This window comes from Panthera tigris, chromosome C1, assembly GCF_018350195.1.
Source record: "Panthera tigris isolate Pti1 chromosome C1, P.tigris_Pti1_mat1.1, whole genome shotgun sequence".
Lineage (NCBI taxonomy): Eukaryota > Metazoa > Chordata > Mammalia > Carnivora > Felidae > Panthera > Panthera tigris.
The window spans coordinates 154,880,082-154,902,365 of NC_056667.1; the positions used below are offsets into that span (position 1 = coordinate 154,880,082).

General features: G+C 37.2%; 1 protein-coding gene across 2 annotated transcripts in view; it reads left to right on the top strand.

The window, feature by feature from the left end:
* Positions 1 to 22,284, top strand: part of XIRP2 (xin actin binding repeat containing 2) — a 317,696-nt gene that overhangs the window by 250,573 nt on the left and 44,839 nt on the right. For both annotated transcript variants that reach the window (XM_007074620.3, XM_042997292.1), the window contains exons 3-4: positions 17,084 to 17,244; positions 21,858 to 21,995. In XM_007074620.3, the coding sequence (XP_007074682.2) occupies positions 17,084 to 17,244; positions 21,858 to 21,995 (299 nt within the window). The remainder of the gene's footprint in view (positions 1 to 17,083; positions 17,245 to 21,857; positions 21,996 to 22,284) is intronic.

The following is a 22,284-nucleotide window of genomic DNA, read 5'->3' on the forward strand; positions in this document are numbered from 1 at the left end:
TCAACTACCTCAACCCTAATGACTCTGTCTCCTTTCTGATAGAGCTGCTCACAGCCACTTACTGGACCTTTTCATTACTTTGACTTAGTTCTTGGACTCTCAAAGTATTCTCTTAGACCACAGTTTTCTCTGTTTTCAACTAAAACTGATCTTGGCCCTCAGCATAATCTTCTGTCTTCAACACATCCTGCCCCTCAGCTTCTCTGCTTTTCTTTGCCTCATCTCTCTATAACTTGGATCCACTTGCAGTGTCTGAGTAAAGATGGAAGGAGAACACTCACTGAGGGGGAAGGCACTGAAAGATGGGGCTGTAGGGACCAGACTGTTTACAAAGGGAATCTGAAGCAGCAAAGGCCAACAAGAATCCAATAGCTGAAAAGAAAGCAAAAGATCACGAGCCAATGAAAGGTGCAATGCATCAGATTTGAGGGATGTAGCTAAGCTATAAATAGGAAAAGAAATGGCAAGGTCAGAAGTAAGGAGGACTAGAAACAAGGTGGGATTGGAGCCTGTGATAGACATCATGCCTGCATTTCAAACTAAGGCCAGGAACAACTCAGGAGTGTTGGATACCTGGAGTTAAGGGCTCCTGAATCCAGGCTTCAGGGATAGGTCTAAGAGCTTAAAGAAACATGCTTTAGACCTGATGCCCACTCAACTGGGGCCCCATTGTCAGCTGCAACAGTAGAGTTTTCATTGACCCCTCTCTGTTTCATTTGTCCCCACATTCTTGAGCTAAATTTATCTCACCAGAAGCCAATTCAACATTTTCCCCTGATGTATTATTTGTACTCCCATTCCCAGGATGCCTCTCTCATTATATAATATATAATACATAATATATAATGTATAAATATTGACTCCTTATCACATTTACCATTATTCCCGAGAACCCCAGATGTTCTCTATTCTAATATACATCTGGAAAATTTGAGAATAGAAACAGGTTTGTGAGTAATGCTTTTTAGAAAAGGGCTATGTTGAATTTTAAAATGCTTAACAACATAAAATTAGGGCTTAGATAGTCACCAGAGATATGCCCTGGGTGTAACAGAGATGAAGCCGAGAGCTGATGGAGTGTGTGTGGTGAGACAAAAACAGAAGACTGGGGATGGAGCCCAGGAAACTAGATATGGTTGGGTGTCAGGAATTTTTCAGGAGACTGAAAATGATAGAGCAGATGCGTCTGGTCTAAGCTACTCACCACTCCATGCTCAGTTTATAAAGAATAAGGCAGAGCATGCTGCAAAGCATCAACATTTTTAATTCCTCCTTCTGAGATACTTTCTGTAATGGCAAGTGTCAGGCTTGGTGAGGTTTATGACGTTTTCCTCAGGCCCTGCACTGCTGGTGAATGAGACGTAGGGCTTTCTGTCACATCTGCTTTTCTTGGCAACCTTCCATCTCAGAAGTGCACTGGGACACCCTGAATACCTACTGAGGTCCTTCTCCTAGATCTCAGAAAGCAAATAGGATACCACTTGTGATTAGATGTTCCTCCAAGGAAAAATGTGAGTGTGCATCAGTGTCTGCGTGTTCTGTCTGTAATCCTGCTCTTAGCCCTCTGGCGTGAGAAGGTTAGTTCTTTTCTTCTGGACTGAACTGCGATGGAGACATAAATATATCTGGAATTTTTTAGCTATAATATTTTTCTAATTGCTTTCTGCAGATATGTAATAACAGAAGAATTCCTGGCAGAAATTGAATTTGGCAGAAAGCCCAAAGTTGACTGGTTTTACTTTCCAAGCAAACATTCTTGTGCAGTTCTAATTTTCACTTGTTCATGCGGTGTCCTGAGGAGCAGTTTTGGTGATGAGCTGGATTTCATTGTGGGAGACTCACGGGTTCACAGGCAAGAAGTTTATTTTTGTTCCCTCCTGGAAGCTGTAATCCCAACTTTCACATCTCCAGGCTGCTTAAATATCTTCTGTTGCAGAATTGGGAACTTGTTTTCTACTCTTTAAAAAGAAGTAAAAGAGAGAAAGTAACAAAATCTGTCAACAGGAACTATCGAAAGATGGACACTGGATCTTGCACTATTATTTCAAGACAAGTTCATTTGATAAATGCTTAATGGTCATCCACTGTGTATACGTTGTGATGTCAAACGTTAAAACAAACAGTTAGCTGTTTTCATCTCGACTGTCCATTTATGTCTTGGGAATCTAGGAATTTTAGTTCCAAATAATAATAAAAATGCAATAACCACTTCTGCAAGAATGTTAGGAAAGGCTCTGCCACTCATCATTACGGAAAGCACGAGCAGATCATTCTTAGAGATGCTTTAGACTCCTCCTACTCCCAAATAAGGGCACATAAAGAGCATTTCTGGCCACTTTGTGATGGCCATTTTGTAAACTGATGAAGCTAAGAGAGACTTTGACTGAAATCATGGTAGATACGGTTATGCAGGCAAACAAAAGACTTAAGAGATGGAAACCGGTGCTGAGCTCCTGGCCAGTGGTTGATGGCCTGCAGTTGTGGTTACATGTCTAAAATTTTTAAAATAGCAATTGCTGACAAGCAAGGGGTTGCTTAAGTTTACAGTCTGAGTTCTTCCCTATCAGGTGAGGTGTCCTAATACAGTGGCAGGTCACACTAAGCTGAAATGACTTGTCCATCTGCCCAAGACTTTTGGTGTCTAAAAGAAATAGTCTGGGGAACTTAATCCAATTTAAAGCTTCATATGGAATTTTACAATGAGGCCCAATATATAATTTTAAAATTGCTTCTTACAATTCACTCCCCACAACTTCCCACCTCTCACCTTCTCTTACACTTGATCTAAAATACCATTGGCCTAGGAAATCTTTTGTTTGCAAGTTTTAATTAAATTCTTTGTTGTTCACAGATGTTACTGTCTTTTTTTTTTTTTGTTACTGTTTTAATGTGCATAGAAAAGAGCAAGTTTTAATCTGGATAACATTTAAAGAGTGATTTTTACACTTCACCCTTTAAAAACAAGAGTGAAATAAGCAGCATAAATTGAGTTCCTCCACTTATGGTGCACTTAGAGGATTAGGTTTTGATTCTAAGGGAAAAGAAACAAATGCCAATGCCAAATTTTTAAAGATAAATAAGTATAAATAAATTAAGGGATGATGAGACTGACTAACTATGTACTTCATGTGTATCTTAAGCAGGGCAGACTATTAAATTACTTCCCCTCTTTGGACTGTCCCTAGTACCTGCATATCATTAGGAAACTGACATCATCTTTTTCTTTTGAAGTTACTGTCCACATTTATATGCAAAGGGCATGTAGGGCACGTTAATTGTTGGTGACAGAATAACCCAGGACCCGACTGATTCAAAGTTTTGATACATTAAAATTATTACTCTTTATGAACATCCCTGTTATATATTTAAAAGACTGTTCAAAATATATAGAGCATTTTTAGCGCCCCCTACAATTATAGGGACAGTAATGAGAAAGTAGTTGTTACGATACAAACATTTGAACAAGAGGCAAATTACCTTTCAATTTAGAGCACATTAGTAGAACCTATAGCTTTTGTAAGAAAAACATGGATTCATAACATTTCTTTTTTTTTAATGTTTATTTTTGAGAGAGAGAGACAGAGCACAAGTCGGGGATGGGCAGAGAGAGACAGAGACACAGAATCCAAAGCAGGCTCCAGGCTCTGAGCTGTCAGCACAGAGCCTGATGTGAGTCTCAAACTCAAGTTGTGAGATGATGACCTGAGCCGAAGTTGCACACTTAACCTACTGAGCCACCCAGGTGCCCCAGATTCATAACATTTCTGCTGAACATTAGCATTTTTGTCATCTTACCCAAGGTTAAATGATTAAAGCCCACATCGTTTTGAAAGTATTCATTTTCTTAGAAAGTGGAATTTTTCTAAGAACATCACTGCTCTGAAAGACAGAATTTATTTCCAGAGGAGTCAGTTATTCACCAAGCAGTATGTTACATTATTGAAGCATTTTCTCTTTTCCCTCGACTGCTTAGCTTTTCCAAATAATGTTCAGTAAAGAAAGTACGTAGAATTAGTGTGGTTTCCCTTTTTTGATCAAGCCTATTGGCCATTAGTTTTAAAAGAAAAAATAACATTTCAAAGGATACTGTAGTTTGTAGACTTAGGCAGAGAAAGCACTTTTAAACAAAGACTTCCTTAAGGTCATTGAAAAGAGTTGGTGTAAATTTGGAGACTAAATTTCTGTAAGACAAAGGCTTAAATATATTTTATTACTCAAAGGAAAAGGGTGATTAGTAGGAGAAAAGCTGCCATAGCATCAGTTGTCTAAATTGGTGAGAGTCAGAATTTGATGATTTGGGCTTTCTTTTAATATCCTTTGTCACATGCTAACCTTAGAAGAGAGGTGAGAGTTAGAAAGAGGGCGAAGTATCGGGGAATTCCTAAAAACAGATCCAGAAACCTCTGGCTGTTCCAGAATGCAACTAGCACAGAAATGATTTAAAGTCATAGTCGGGAAGTAATTAACTTCCCTACCTCTGCCTCCTACAAACAAACCACTTAAAGATGGGCACACCACGGGATGTTTCTCAAAGCTGCAAATTAGTAAAGTTTCAGCATCTCCATTTTATTACTGTGGCTCGTTTTTTGACCTGTTGAGTGCCCTCAACATACTTGGAACTCAACAAAACAGTTCAGTATACATGAACTAGCTTCATATGGATTTTTACAAAACCAATGAGAGAAAAAAGTGGACCATTTTAGGGAAGACAGATTCTAAGCTAGTATGCATGACTCATCTCCATCTACCAACAAATTGCTCTGACCTCAGAATGAAGTCACTTTGTGTAATCTGGAGGTCCTGACAGTTTTAGAGGTGCTGATGGACATGTTAACTAGTCTGTTCCTGCACTGCCTTTCAGAGGCACACACATTTGCTGCTAATCACAGACTGACTTTGATGACTATCTCTCTGTGGTTAAGAAGTGATTACATTTGCTTGCCATTTTTCAAGTTCTAGCCTAACTAAAACAAACAAACAAACAAACAAAACAACCAGAAAGAAGATGGAAGATATTCTCTTCACAAAGGTACTGCCCACTAGTAAACGTTCCACACGTAAAGGAGATTTGGAGATGGGTAATCACAGGGAGTTTGTGAAAAGGAAAAGCAGTAATGAAGCAGTGGGAATAAAAAAGGAGTACTTTAGAAAATAGTGAGGAAAAGTTGTATCAAAAAGGTAGCAACTCAAGCAGACATGGAATAATGTAGAATGACATGAAATTTGGGGATTTTCTGCAATAGAGACTTTCGGAAGAAAAGGATGGAATTCAATTTAAATAAAAGGAATACTCAAGTAGGAAGAATACCTACATTCAGATTAAATGAATATAGCAACACCTCTATTTAGGGATTACTTAACACCTAAATAAAGGTACTTAGTAGAGGTATTTAGTAGAGGTACATAGCAAGGCAAAGTTACCTAGCAGAGCAACAGTGTAATGGGTCACAGGTGAGAAAAATCCAAGACCCTTCTTGCCTGTAGCAGGCAGCCACAGGGCAGCAGAGACTCAGGGAGTGGCTGCATCCTCACCACCTGGCTGGTCCAGACCATGGCTCACTGCACCATGCAAACCGCTCAGAAGTTGCATAGGGAAATGAAAAATGTTAAATAACTGACTGATGGTTTCATGACTTTACCTAAATTACGTAGAAGAGGGGAAAATGTGGGGGATGTTTTTTTGGGAGGAAACAGTTGATCTGTATACAAGGGTGGTTTTCATGAGCTTTACATTTTCAGAGGACTGCCTTGTTGCTTGCTGGTGAACCAGTTCATGAGCTAGTGTCAAGATACAGTTTGAATATCATATTCATTGAGTTAGTAATTTCTTCTCCTTTACATGTTTTCTCCATGCCTGTGGCCATATGAGTAGGGCTATGCCATCTTCTTTGCTTGAATCTCATCGTGTAGTTCCATTCCTTCATGATTTACTGTGCTCTCTTTGTTTCAGGAAACATGGTAGATACCAGGTTTATAAAGAGGAATGAATATCCTTACAGAAGGCTTTAGATTTAGGTGGATCAGAGTCAAGTCCTATCCTTTCTCCTTATAGCTTTGATCTTTGGGAGATTTCATAACTTTTATTATTCTTAGACTTGTATCAGCTCAAATTACCTGCATAATTGCATGCAGGAGATATAATAACACCTAGGGTGACTGGCAGCTAGTGACCATTTATTATTTACTGTGTGCAAGATACTATGTAAACTACTTTATAAGATCTCCTTCAGTCCTCACAGGGAATCACTAGGTTCTGTTATCATTCCCATGATAGAGGGAAGAAGAAAGAGGCTTAGAAAAGTTAAGCAATTTGCTTAAAGTCAAAAGTGAATGTCAGAGATAGAATAATATTGGGCCTCCTGGGTCCAGAGTGGATGGTTGATCTGCGTGTGGGTCTGCCTCCTGCTGGATAAGAGCCCAAGACAGAACCTGGAGTAAAACAGGTTTACAAAATTAACTTAGCTCTGTCCTGTGCTGGGGGAACTTGCATGTTGGTGGAAGGTGACAGAAGCCCAGTGGGAGGTGGGAGGGTGGGCGGGGATATGGCAGGCAGAGGAACTTGAAAGATACACTAAAATGTAATGTCATGCAAATCGAAGTGTAATTTTTAAGTGGTGGGAGAGCACAGTGGAAGGAGCTACTCACTGCCCAGGTTAAGTGGGGGAAATCTAAAGGGAAATTGAGCCTGTGGTGGGCTATAAGTGGCTCTTTAACCCCATCAAATAGGATTGAGCTTGATCCATCTTATGTCATCTCCATATAAACAAATATGGTTTTGGGGGTGGGGATGTGGAGTGTGTGCCACCAAGTTCCTCAAGATTCCCCACCTAAAGAGAACTACATTTGGTGTGTCTTCAGTCAAGCCAGCTTCCTTAGCAGGCTGAGCCATCTGGGAGCTGGTTTTATTCAGAAGTCAGCATGTTGAAATGATGCAACCTGTTGTATTGCTGTTTTTAGAGATAAGGCCAAATCAACACTTCTTAGAATACTGTATTTCCTGAGAAGCTCTCTGGTTTTTTTCTTTTCTTCTCTCTTCAAGTAGCGCAGGACTGAATATAATGGTGATTAGGTCATGCCCAGCCTTGAGCGCTGTGCTTGGCTCATGGTAGATGGGTGGTAGATGTTTACTAAATGCATGACTAAAGCCTTAGGAAGAGAGTTTATCAGATACTTTTATTGTATACTTGGGATGCAGATTCAAACAAGAGGACACTGGTGGAAGCAGGACACCACCTGCCATGCCCTGGAGCAGAATTGATCAAGAGAAAATTAGAGCAGTGGCCCTTGCTTTGCATTTCTCTTCCCTTGTAGTCAAGTCTGTCATTTCCCTGCTTGTGTGGATCGATACCTAACCCCATCTCAAGTTTGATCTCTGTAGTGACCAAAGAAATATAATTGAGGAATTTACTTCGATTTCTAATTCTAAACTCAAGCTTATAAGGATGAAAAAAGAACCAATTAGAGTCATAGAAATTCAACTTTATTGGTTTCCCCTTGACTTATCCCTACATGCACTAAAATAAATGTTTAGAAAGGGTTTGTGTATAGATGTTTAGGAAGCAGAAAGGATTCATAGCCTTAATTAAAATGTATTTTATAATAAAATGTTATATTTTAATTAAAAATATTTACATGAGAGACTGTGTAGAATTGAACAGGTAGTTCAGGAATACTTGAACTCAATTCCAGGCTCAGCCACTTACTAGATGATTTTATCTTTTAAATGTTACTTTCTTCATCAATTGAATGGAAATAATACCACCGATCAGATATGGTCGCTGTAAGAATTAGATGTAAAATGTAGGTGTATAAGAATACGTGCAAAATGCTTAACACATAATCAATACTCATTAACAGGCAGTTATCATTGTTATAATGCAATATACGTTTGATTATGCTAGGGAAATGTCTAACATGAGACATAAGTTGTAAAACTATGCACCATTGATAGGCATTTAATGGTTCTAATTTGACCATTTCAAAGAAATTTAAGTCATTTTATTCAATTATTGATTTTTTAACTGGGCAATTCTTTAACTACACTAAGCAATTAATTTGAAATATTTAATAGCAATATGATTAAATGTCCAAATATACCCAAAACTGGCAATATTACTGTACTAATAATTATCTAATTTCTGACTAAATTCTATTTGTTCTTAACTGCTTTAGTACCAGAAGTACTTCGTGTGAGATGCTAGGAGCTGCACAAAACAGGACAAGTCTATATGATAATACATTACTACAATTAGAAAGGGCAGTTCTTTTACTCAGAGAGATTAAAATCTAAATGGACATTTAAACTTAGTCTTATATATAAGTAGATGGGCATTTCTTCTTTGGGACATGAAGAATAACTTCAAAGATGTTTCTATCACAAGGTGGTTTGTGTATATAAATCTGTGTGATTTGGGGGACCTGGAACTAAAATATGACTTAAAAAGGATCTACTGGGGTGCCTGGGTGGCTCAGTTGGTTGAGCATCTGACTCTTGATTTAGCTCAGGTCATGATTCCAGGGGTATGGGATTGAGCCCTGCGTTGGGCTCCACACTGAGCGTGGAGCCTGCTTAGGATTCTCTCTCTCCCTCTGCACTCTCCCCCATTCATGTGCGCTCGCTCTCTCTCTCTCTCTCTCTCTCAAATTAAAAAAATAAATAAATAAATAAAGATGTTTAGAAAGAATCTACCATGTAGTAAATTCTGACATGGACAGGTGTATGTACGTGTAGAGTGGATGCTTGCATTAGCTTCCTATTGCTGCTGTAACAAATTACCACAAAAGTAGTAATTTACAATGGCACAAATTTGTTATATTATTGTTCTGGAGCTCCAAAACCCAAAATGGGTTTCACTGGGCCAAAGTGAAGGTGTTGGCTGGGGCAAGCTCCTCCCAAAATGTCCAGGGGGTTGGGGGGATCTGTTTTCTTGCCTTTTCCAGCCTCTAGAAGCTGCCGACATTCATTAACTCATGTCCTCTGCTTTCAAAGCCAGTAATGTACAATCTGCACTGCCCCCCTCAACCCCTCTCTCTCAACCCTACCTCTGCTTCTGTCATCACCTTTCCTTTCTGACTGACTTTCCTGCCTCTCTCTTTAACTTATGAGAACCCTTGGGACTATGTGGAACCCATCTGGATAATCCAGGATAATCTCCCCATCTCAAAACTCTTAACTGAATCACATCTACAAAGTCCCCTTTGCCATGTAGAATAACACATTCACAGATTCTGGGGATTAGTATGTGAACATTGTTGGAGGACCAATATTTTGCTTTACAACATTGCTAAATCTTGTCTTCTTCCTCTCACAGGCAACTGGATGTACAGTATCTGGTGAACTGGGAGAGTACTGGTTAGGGAAGGGTGGAAGGGTTAGTAAGGAGGCAAGAACTAATTCTTTTTCTTACCCTGAGAGATTATCTGTTTTTGTTAATGTATAAAGCATGGTAATCAAATGAACTCGAATGAATGAAAAATTTGGGGGAAGGTGACAAGTGTATACACAACAACACAGTGCATTTGGAGGGAATAGGACCATACGGAGGCTAGTTTTAAAAATGGAATCTGGTTCACTCTGCTCATATACTGGATGGATGCCACAGTACAGTTTTTGTGCTGTCATGGCACACACTTTCACTCATTTTACTCCTTGCCCTTCCTCTCCATGTATTTTTTTAAGAACTATAAATTAATGCAAGATTGTGCTGTATATTTGCTCTTTCGTTTTATTCTCCATCTACTTCTTGGTTTTATAATATTCAAATGAGGGTAAAATATATAAAACTCAAATTGATTACAAATTTGACTTGGCAGCAGCAATATGAATGTTTAAAAGAGATGAATTTTATTATTAGCTGAGGGATATGCAAATATTGAGAATTACAGAAAACTTATTCATGCTAATGGCTGTGAGCCTGTGCTGTGTCCATCAGTATGATATCCTGTACACGAGTCTGAGCTGGATTATAGATCATATGTTTAGATTTGATAGAAGTTAGTTCATCACTCTCCCAATTTAGTTCTAAATCAATTTTCCAAGTACTAAAGAGTTGACTTCTTTATAATGCATCCAAAATACAGCAGGAAGCCTACTGATGCATCACTGAAAGTGTGTTTGCCTTATTGAAGCTGATATCTGTGTTTGTACCAGCTTTGTGGGCTTCTTTGTGGCCCACCAGCTCACTTTCTTCCTGGCTCTTAGTTTGGACTAAATAAAGATTTATTGGATTGGCTTTAGAAAATTGCAAAGAAAAAAAAATTATCTTCTTGTTTATTTGCTTAAGAGTTCAAATTACTATTAAAACTTGGAATTTCTTTTGAGTCATAATTATATACTGGGTTAGCTCTCTGGGACTAGTTTCTATATGTTTTTATTATATATGCAATAGGAGTCAGTTCATGACAGAACAGTCTCCTTGTTGTTTGAAGTTCGCTTCATCTGTTTACTGGGAAGGTGAGTGTTTGGGTTTGGTTTTTGGACGCGTGTATTTCTTGAGAAGTAGCACAGATTGTAAAGTCACAGAACCTAGAGCCAGACTGCCTGGCTTCCCCTTCCAGCTCTGAAATTCACCAGCCACCTATCTTGAGCAAGTTTTGCAAGCTTCCTGTGTCTCTGTTTCCTTATCTGAAAAACGGAGATAAAAAATAAAAATAGTCTCTACCTCATAGGGTGGTTGAGAGCACTAAATGGATTAATGTCTGACACGTAGAAACCATTTCATACATATTTGCTATCATTTTTTATTTGTGAATCATTCTTTTGAGGCCTTTATTTTCAATCATGTCTACAATTTTATTTCTGACTTGTCAGTGTACTTTATTGAAAAAAGTAATACTTTTAGCTTATTTATTACAATTGCCCCTCCACTTTTCCTTTTGTCTTATAATTATTTTTGTTTAAAAGATTTTTTTGTTTATTTATTTATTTTGAGAGAGAAAGAGCGTGTGGAAGCCGGGAGGGTCAGAGAGAGAGAGGGAGAGAATCCCAAGCAGGCTTCATGTTGTCAGTGCAGAGCCCCATGGGGGCTTGATCCCACAAACCATGAGTTGGTGACCTGAGCTAAATCAAGAGTCAGACGCCTAACCGACTGAGCCACTAAAAAATTTTTTACTTTAAATTTTTTGTTCTTAGAAAGTCCAACTGAAATCATTTGCTACTTCTCTAAAGATTTTTTATCATTTTTAAAAACCATCTAACTCTTAACTCCATCTAATACTCTGTAACATGCTGTGACATGAGGAACTGTTTGATGCTTTCCACAAAATCATTACCCAGTTTCCCCAACATGATTCATTGGTAATACTGCTGTCTCCTCCCTTTTGTTCTTCCACATAGTCACATGGCCAGCTCCTTCATGTTTCAGGGCAGATGTCCCCCTTCTGAGGATGCTTGCCCTGACACCTGCTTATTGATACACCTGAGTGGATTATGTCCTCTCCCATAGGCTCCCAACTTAGCTGGTACAAACCTATTAACTCTTGGGTTATAATTTCCTGCCTTTCTTTCCAACTAGATTGAAAGGTGCATTGTAAATGTATCATATGCTTACTGTAGATAACCAATAGTTGTTTAAAGATAATGAGTAAATATATTAAAATAAGCCTTCTTAATTATATAATGCAAATCATTTCCTTTTGAAATTTCATATGGCAAAGATGGAGGGAGATATGTGAATGTCACCCACAGCAATTAGATTCCCATAGAGCTCTCCTTTTTCTTATTACTGATGGTGTTTATATGTTGTTGTACTATGCTAGTCAGCATGTAGAGGCCTACAGGGTTACAGCTTCACAGTGGGATTAGTATCTTCTATCTGTTGAATGGCCCTCTATCTCATTTAGTACACTTTGTCTTTAATGTTATTTTGCACGAAAGTAATATAGCCATGATGACTGTTCTTCATTTTATATTTGCCTGTTACATTTTTGCCCAATATTTTCTTTTTAAATGTTTAAAACCTTGTTTTAGGTTTATTTCCTGTGAGCGGCATATGGTTGGATTTATTTGTTTGTCTTTTGGTATGGCGTTTGACCTGTGTTTATTTTCATGACTGTTATATCTGATCTTATTTCTACCTTCTTGTTTAGGTATTCTATGGTAAAACCCTTTCTTTCTGACTGACTTTTGTCACATGGACTGTGTTTGACTTTGTGTTGATGTCTCACATGAGTACCAAAGTGGACTCATATAGACTTGAGCTCACAGAACTAAAATTTCAGTAACCAGTATCCAATTTTCTAATTGATTTTAGTGTTTAGTGTTATAAAGGGGGCATCTAAGGATGTCTGAATTTTGTTTTTTCATCACAGAAACACTTCACGTCTAGATAATTGTAGAACTTTTCTCTCTCCTTGTAAAACATTTCAAGTTTTACAAGGATTTATTGTTATATTGGTGCTTTAAACTTAATTTTATTTCTGGATTATGGTAAATAATTTAAATCTATGCCCAAATTTTTATTTTCAGCAATTTTTCCTCAAATATATATGATATGTTCTGCTTACTCCCCCAGCCTCTCACTGCAATGCTGTAATTGTAAGGTTTGGATTTTGCTCTCTCTTCTCTGGCATCTCCTTTCACATTGCTATAGCATATATTATTCTATTTACTGCCTTCAGTGTGTGTTTTAATTCTTCTAAACACTTTAATACCTCTGGTTCTTTTCTCATCTCTGACAGCTTTCTTTTCTTCTGATTTTATCTCAGCCAGGTGCCTCCTATAAATCAGACACAGCTAATATGAGTCTCATAACACCAGCAACTGGTCTGTCAGTGAAATACAGAGGTCAAAGTATCTTAAACTTTATTCTACAGACTTCCACGTAACCCACATTGGGTAGGCAAAAGGGAAAAGAAATAAGGTGACTCACAAAAATTTAAACGGTATTTGTGCAAGCCAGTTTTGAAGCATCTGGTGTTTATATCTATCCTTTATCCAATTATATCCATTATAGTATCATAACATGGTCATCCTTTCCATAAAACTTGATCCACCACTACAGTTTAGGAATGTACCTCTCATATTTTGCAGGAAGAAGAAATATTACATTTAGAAAATGTGCTGAGATGGAATCTTGCTTTAGAAATAAGATCATGACAAAGCACTTGGCTTTGAGAACTGTGCCACATTGGGTATTTCTGAATAGACATTTTTCTGACTTTGACCATATTTTTGAGCAACACACTGATCCCAGCACTATGTATCAAACCATTGACCTTTATCTCCAAGTTCTTACTCTTTGAAGATTTTAGGTTTATATATATAACTTGTTACTTCAGATTTTAGACAATTATTTGTTTAATGGGAAATGAAGATAGATTTGTTATTTGTTAATGTTGTAAGAGTGAGCATATCCTTTTATAAACCACAGAATTCCAAATTTAAAATTTCCTGAACAGCTGGTTAGAAGAATGGTTTATAATAAGTGTAACAATGGCCCTTTTGAAATGTCTGTTAATACTAGCCTGTGCATATTTCTAAGAATTCTTTCCCTAATAATAGAAGCTGTGAAATTAGAAGAAAATCGAAGAGTGTATTAATTACATTGACTATTTCTCATTGTTTTCTACATCTGACTTCTTAAAGCTATTATTTTGCTCCAAGGAAACACAGGATGCATAGGATGCCAAGGATGCATGGTCATCCTTCTGTGACTGACTACAGGCATGTGAATAATTGGTCAAGAAAGGAAGAGCATTCTATCTTCTATTGTACTACTTTGCTTTTTTTTTAGTGCTTTAAACACGGACTTACCATATAAAGTAGAATTCAAGAAGACATAACAAGTTCTGTAACTGGGCAAATTTTATTGGTTGATTGATTTAGTCACTTTGTTTTTAAAAACTGCAGAGGAAAAGCGCATGTTTGGAGAGCGAGAAAATAGATCTGTAGTCACATGATTTAAGTCTCGTGATTTAAGAAAATAGAAAGTGGATCTATCTGTAGTATATTACAAAAAATAATAACATAAGTATTTTTCCTAAGAACCTCAAAATTCTTATAAAAGACATTCTTATCCTTGGTGTGTTATAGTTTTCATGGTAACACCTCATAATTTTTTGTGTTTTGTTTTCTTCCAAAGTGCTTACTTATTATATGTTCTTTCTGCTTTATAGGATTTATTCTATTATGCAAAGAATGAACATTTGGGGTAGATTAGCAATTATTTTCTCATCAGCAAACAAAAGAAAACGTTCAATATTTAGGGTGCAATGGAGTCTATGTCCAGCTATGCCATTAACTCTGGAGATTTGGGAGAATTCACTGAACTTCTTTGGATTTTCATACTCATCTGCACAATGAATTACCACTAAGCCCCAGAGACAAGTCACTTCTAGTACAATGATTTTGTGATCTTAGTATTTATAATGCCTTCTAACAGAAATAGTCATTTGAAGAGTTTGTTTTTTCCCTTCCTTTTTCACAGGCCACTTTAGCCTTAAGGCATGTTCTTACATAGTCTGATTTACATACTTACAGGTATGCAAATTTCCCCCTATTTTTCCATAGGTGTTTTGTGACAAGAGCATCTTTATTCTTCTTTGTCACCTCTCTCTTTAAAGGTTCCCTAAACTCATTTTACACTGTTCTCCAATCTCAATTGCATTCAAGCCTTCTGAAATAGCACAGTAGGAGATCAGGGGACAAATGTCCCTGTTTTTTTCCTCACTTATCCCTAGGAAAGAAGCTGTCTTTTCAACCTTAAAAAGTTACATCCAGTGTCATCAGTTTCAAGATAGGAGCAGACGGATACACTGCCTTATAGTACACTGGGCAGGAAGCATCACCTTGTTTTTCAGATGAAGAAATTGATAGGTATTAACTTAGAAGGTTAGGAAACAATATGGACACGGTTTGTTAACTCAAGTAAGTTTTCTACTCCATGACTACCTGTGTGGGCAAAGTTACAGACAGGAAGGAGAAATGGAGAGATTAAAATGTAGTGTCTTGTCTGTGATCCAAATGAAAGGCCATAAGGCAATGGAATACAAATTTCTTAATAATCAGGTCACTGATTTCCTGACCATTAGTCTTGGGCATTTCGCAGTAGGATGAAAATGATAAAACTCAAATATTTGAAAAGTAAATACCATCTGTAAATTTTAGCAAAAATAAACTGTGACTTTCTGTTAAGATAAATAAAAGAATGACATCTTTTATGAATAATACACAAAATGAAATTTGGGTGTTAATGTGGAAAAACTTTAGGGAGTCATGTTCAATAAAATCTATATAGTAATCATTCACAACAAAGTAATAGTACAGTTGAATATAAACTGAATTCGTCTGTGCAGATAGATAATCCACAGGGGAAAATAGAGATGTATTTTCTTTATCATGTGGTATGGGAGAATGTCTTCTTATCGGAATCAACTGAAGGAATGTACTTTTGTATGAATGTGAGGTTTTGAATGACAGGTGAATTTCAAAACTAACTGACATTTGTTATGAACAAATCAGTGTTGTACAATCATAGCATTCATAATCACAACTTTGTATTCCTGTATATTTTGTATTTTTGAAAGCATTTTAAGTAAAACATATTTACAATTTTAACTGAAATATATGAAAATGTTTACTTGAGTAAGAAGTCTCTGTGGAAAACCAGATACTCAGGGAGCCAAAACACAAATGATTTTTAATTTTTTCTGATCACATAGGTTGCTCTCAACTGCTATTGTATACATAAACCTTAACCAAAAGGATTCTATAAGATGGTTCAATGTGGGAGCTGGGGGAGGAGGTATGAAGAATAGAAAAGAAAAGAAACAGCTTGGTTATCTGTTACCTGGGATTGTTTGGGCCATGGTCTACAGTGATGAAATCAAACCAATCCAAATAAAGTATACCAATGAGCCCTGTTCTACGACCTCCAGAAAATACCAGCCCTAAGATGAAAGGCAGGAGGTGCATGAATGAGTAATGAATATATATGCATCCATGCATATGCATGTGTATATGTGTACGTATATATACACTGATTGGTCCCAGAAAAAACCCTTGCAATGATTTTGGAATTAGAGTTCTTTAACAGTGAATAGTAAACCATCAAACAAAGAACACTAGATTAAATACGAAAATCTAATTTTGAGACCAGCTCTGGCACATATAACTAAAAAACCGTGGAGAATCACATAACCACGGAGGGCCCTTGTCTTCCTTTCACATAAGGAAACATTTAGACATGTTTTCCTATGCCAAAAAGGAGCTTGTTAGATTAGGTAAGACTATATGATATTTAGGACCTTTCTGTTTCTAACAACTGTTATTCTGTGATCATGCAATCAGTCTTTTGCTCTGTTTCCAAATATGTAATTCCTGTTACCCTGTATTTTTGTCAAGTAGATGGCTTAAATGGGGAAATATCAGGCCATCTGAAATGGGTGACTGACAAAGCTTTTTCTAAAGTACTATTATTTCTTTCTCATGTATTACAGGTCTCTATGAATAAAGGAAATAAATCCACAGTCTATAATTCTCATGGCAATCACTTATTTTGGCTAGATCCATCTCCTGAGTGTTAGGGGTGGGGAGACAAGCAAAGAGCAATTTTTAGACATTCTAAAGATTTGGTCCACCCATCACATCTGCCTCTAAGTAATTGTGTGATCATGGGAAAGTTTTTTTAACCACTGTGACTCTCCATTTTCTTATCTATAAATTTTAGAAAATAATAGCACCTACCTCATGAGGTTGTTAAACAAGAGAAGCAAATGAGAAAATGCTCTTACTGCATTTAACCTAAATTCAACCCACGGTGCCTCAGGAATGTTCATTATTAACATCATGAAGCTCTTAATAAATCACTGTCTTTCATCAGAATAATCACAGGAGTAGGAGGAGAGACAATATTTTTGTTTGATGTTCTCATAAGCATATGCTTCTGTAGAGGCATTTTGTAGCTTTGCTTGAAAGCCTGAAGAAAAGAGGGAGACTGTGGAACATTGCAAATACAGTGTTGTGAAATGATGCAGTCTGCTTTATGAGAGCAGATATTTTAAATGCCTTTACTGTTCATAAGGTGATGGTATTTTCTTTTCAAAGCCTGAAACACCTATTTGAGCGTGCTACATTTGTTTGCAGTGACCGTTGGCCCTAATAAGCCTGCCAGTGGGTTTGCAGAAGACAGTGCTGCACAGAGCGAAGGTGTGTCAGACCTCCAGGAGGTGGTGTCCTTGAAGGAGCGGATGGCGAGGTACCAGGCTGCTGTTTCCAGGGGTGACTGCCGCAGCTTCTCTGCCAATGTAAGCTGCTCCTGGTGGTTTTGCATTAGGCAATGTGCTTTTTGTCTGCCCTTCGCACACTCTCCTTACACTGTAATGCAAGAATACCACTGGGTGGTGGGATAAAGCAGAGAAAGCACATAGTGTGAATCAAAGGCAAGGATGTGAATTGAAGCTTCAGTGCTGCTACTTACTAGCTGTGTGAATTTGGGCTACTATCTTAACCCCTCCCTGAGCTTCAGTTTCCTTAACTGAAAAATGGGAATAGCCATCTACCACAGAGGATCTTAGAGAGAAGTCAAAGAGATAATTTACGTGTAAGCCATAAGGCAGAGTATAAATGTGTTATTATTGCCATCATTATCATTTAACCTATAGCTATTCTCCTCAGGAAGGTTGGGAATTAATTTCAAATTTTAATAATGTGGGTCTGCATGCCGCCCTCCTTGGTCTCATGTATAGTTCATTTAAATTCACTGGCAGTATAAATTTTTTTTTTGCTTTTCTCATTTCTCTGTATGCACTAAATCCATTAGGAGTAGCTTAATCAACATAGAAATGAGGGAGATTAGCAATGTAGGCACTCTGCTAAACCAATTATGATTATAGGAAACAGCAGGATTCAGTAGGACCACCAATTTTAGAGCCAAAGCATAATAAAGTCATATTCAAAAGAATTTGTTGGGTTCTATCATCTGTGGCCTTCAATCCACAGGGTTTGATGAGTCATTTTATTAGTAGCAGCTTTATAGCTTAATGGAATATAAGGTTACTCTTTTATAATTATAATCTCCAAATTAGCAAAGTTGTTCATTTAACCAAAAGAGAAAGAGAGAGAAAGAATAGCCAAGAAGGGTGGCATTCTAAAATAGCTACTCTTAACATTCTTCTTTACAAATTATTTAGAGACAAGGCTGACTGTGCCAAACTCATTAACAATATTGTAATTCTAAATGACATTTAAGTTTTTACATAGTCATTAAAATCCATTTTAGATGCAGCACGGATTTTGAATGAATGTACAGAAATCACAGAAGTAGCTAGATCTCTTCCAAAATAAATAGTATCACTCCAGTGCCTCCTGCCAGTCCTCTTAGATAGCACCCCCTGCTGGATCATTAGGGAACTTTACTACAAATTAGTGTTCTAAATTGGAGAAAAGATTCTTGGGGAAACAGACTGATTTTGAAAGTACCTAGTGAGAGAAGGGTTATTTAGTAAACATTTTTTTTTTTATTTTGGAAGACTTTTATCTTACAGGCACTGGGAGAATACACCATAAGACAAATTTGTATTTATACTGTGCTAAAAAACAGAATATTTAAATCGGGCACTAAGAAAACTAAATTATCCCACTATTTAATACAAACACACAAAAAAAAATGTTAATGCTATTATGAAGGTAGCCTACATATAAATAATTTAATAACACTTCTCTGCTTGTTTTGGCTCAGGTCATGATCTCAGGGTTGTGAGATTGAGCCCTGCACTGGGCTCTGCACTGGGCATGGAGCCTGCTTAAAATTCTCTCTCTCCCTCTTCTTCTGCCCCTCCCCCTGCTCTCTGTCCAAAAAAAAAAAAAAAAAAAATCATGGAAACTGCCATTAACAACATTTCTGTCTACACAAAAAACCCATTAGTTTATGTGCATAATCTGGAAGTCTCTGATTCAGCCCCAAACTGAATCCATTATATTTCAGTCACATTGAGATCAGTTTTTGATGATCCTAGCCTCAGCCAGATGGCATTTGGTTGAACCTAAATAAAAGTCATGCCCATGGAAAGGCAATGGTGTGCAGAAGCACCCTAGAAGAGAAGGGAGAGGTAACATTTGCTAAGCAATGAATTAAAATGCCAGATTCTGTGCTATGCAGTTTTACTTCCTTTATCTTTTTTAGCACTCACAAGAAATATGTGGAAAATACATTGTTTTCCCAGTTTATAAGAAATAAAACCGAGGTTCACAAACTCTGGTCTAAGGTTTTAAGTGTCAGAACCGGGATTAGAATTACTATTTGTCCAATTCCCCAATTATGTTATTTCTACTATACCCTAGAACCCAAGGCCAGTTCTTCGCAAAGAAAATAGATGATTGTGTAATGTATTCACCTAGGTAAGTGTTAGGTAGCTAAATTACTTTATTATTAAAATAACTTAATTAGGTTCTGTGTTAGGTATTTAAATCAGTTTGTCAATAAAATGGCTTAATTATTATGGGCATACCCATTAGATTTCAAATCTTATTTGAGTCTGAGATTAAGAAACATTGAATAAGGATCAACATAAAAATGTTTAATACAAACAATCTAAGTTATGTGGTCATTGACAATAACACGGGTTAGTTGAAATGTACAGTGCATGGGGCCAAACAAGGCAAAGGCACAGGGATGCTCTCTCCACCTGAGCAAGGAAACATCACTCTAGCTCGTGACCACAGACCGCTCCTTGAGCAGGTCCTGCCATCTCACATATGTAAACCTTCATTTACAAGCTGAGCTGAATAAAGAAACCATATCACCACCACTGAACTACAGCTCAACAGACTTCCTCACTTAGGTGGGTGAGTGGCAACAAGACTGTATAATAGTAGTACTCCTGACAAAAATAACCAACTGTATGCATTTTTGCACATGTAACATGGTCTGATTCCAAAGCGCAATGCGAAAGGAAAGGAATGGGTGTATTTGGGGGTTTTGAATCCATTTCGTACATGAGAAGCAACACGTTCAGTATCAGAACTGATATTTTTGTGAAAATGCACTTACTAGGAAAGTATTCAGTCATTAACATAATTACTGAGGCTTATTAGATTAATTTACACACGATTTGGACATTGTTTATAGTTGTTGGAAAGAGTGGGCTTTTTCTTAACAATAATTGCCTTAATTTCCATAATTTAATGCTCTTATATTATCTATGTCTGATCAATCAAGGAAGGCCATTTATGTACATTAAATAGCAACGGGGAAAGGTACAAGAAATGTCGTGGCCTTAAATCACCCTTTCCCTTCTTTATCTTAAATTTCAAAATAGATGCCATACTTTCTCATGACCTTAACATGTATCAAATGGCCGTAACTGGCCGGGATTTATATTTGAAGTTTGTTGCAGAATTTGATAGAATATATATCTAAAACATATAAATATACATTTTTATCCTTCTTTCCATACAGCAGATATGCATATTCTTAAATATTGGATAGTTCACAGAATTAGGTCAAGGTTATGAACTTGCTAAAGCAACCACTTGAAATTGCTAGTAATTCAGATAATCCTGAGTCCTAACTCACTCTCCAATATTTTGGAATTTAGGAAAACCCACGATAATAGTTGTATTTTTAGTATCAGTTTGAGAAACTACATATTTGGGTAGAGATTCCAGGATCCCTGGAGTCCACAGTCCATGTTATGGGAGCCTCAGCTCACAGGTATCCAGTTACTTTCAGGTCTCAAGGCTTCAAGGTTATGTCAGGACTGGGCCAGACCTCAGGAGACCTCCCTGTAGTTTGAAGGGTTGCTGAATCTCTTCCCAGTTTTAAGCAGCCCTCCAAGCTTCCTAGAGGAGGGCTGGTTGGCATGGGGCCTGTTTGCTTGAGAGTTATCATCCCATCTGGGTTAGAGTGCCTGCTAGGCTGAGGAGTGTGTTGAATCATCAAAACCAAAGCCCTTAAGTTTCTACACTTCCCACTGGGGCATGAGATCTGACAAGGCTCCTCAGTGTTTTTCAAGTTGTTCCAAATGATGCCTATTGAATTAGGCTTTCTATTCTGCAAAATGTCAATGATAGCCTAGAATTTTTCTGACGTTAAACCCTCTGATTCTCACACAATGCTAAAAGCTGAGTCCTGGGGTATGCCAGTCCCGGAGGAGTTGTTTTTCTGCCTGCCCTTTACTACTAGTGATTAAGACAAACAGCAGTCATTAAAACAGACAGATAGGGGTTCAGATTTCAGCTCCTACACACACCCCAGCTATGAGAACTTAACAAGTTGTCTTACGTCCCCAAATATCAATTTCCTCATTTTAAAATGAGGCTAAATGCCCATATCTCACAGGAGTTGGAGAAACATCAAATGACAAGATATATGCAAACACATAGAAATCACTCAGCACTAATATTAAGTAGTTGTTATTATTACTGATATTGACATTTTTGCATAAGAGAAAGTTATTTTGTTCGTGTTTAGTGATTTAAATACATTTTGGAATGAGTCAAATGTTTTAAATATTCTGAATAATGTGTTGCCTATGTAGATGTTTAGGATTTTAATGACAACCTTACTGTGGGTTAAAATTGAATCCATTGTTCTAATTTCTACTAGTCTGAGTATTATTAGAGAAATACATTCTACAGGTTTAATCTCCAGATATCAAAATCTATCTGAGTTGAGGAGAATTAACTCAATATTTTTAAGTTCCCTCTGACTTTATCAAAAGACTGATAAATGAGAAAACAACACGGAGAGATTATTTTTATTAAAGTTTTCTATAAGGGCCTACTGAAATAACTATGTATTGTTATATTTTTTAATATACCACCCATCAATAATTGTCAGCAATAAAAAATAATAGCTTGCAAATCCCATCTTGAGCAGATCTAAAACTGAATCTTCCCTTTTCTTAAATCATCTTAGATGATGGAGGAATCCGGAATGTGCACGGTGCCTGGTGGTTTGGCCAGAGTGAAGAAACAATTTGAGAAGGACAAAATTGCTTCTTCTTGTAATACCTTGTCTCAGTACCAATACCAGCACCAGAAAAGATCTGAGCAGGTAATACTACTACAGGTAACGGATAAATCACATAGGGTTGAAGTCCTCTCTTCCACGGCCAATGTAGAAAGCCCCCTCTTTAGTGGCACATTTATTTTCATTACTCATTAACAAATATTGTAATTTTAAAATGCTTCAGATAATCATCTTTAAAGCATACCACTGTACTGATTCCCTTACTTGGAGCATTTTTCTAGGGCACCATGCTGGAATATTTTTCTTCTCAGCTTCTAATGTTTCCTGGGTTAGTCAATAGGTAAATAGAAATGTTGAGAGCAAATGTTTACAT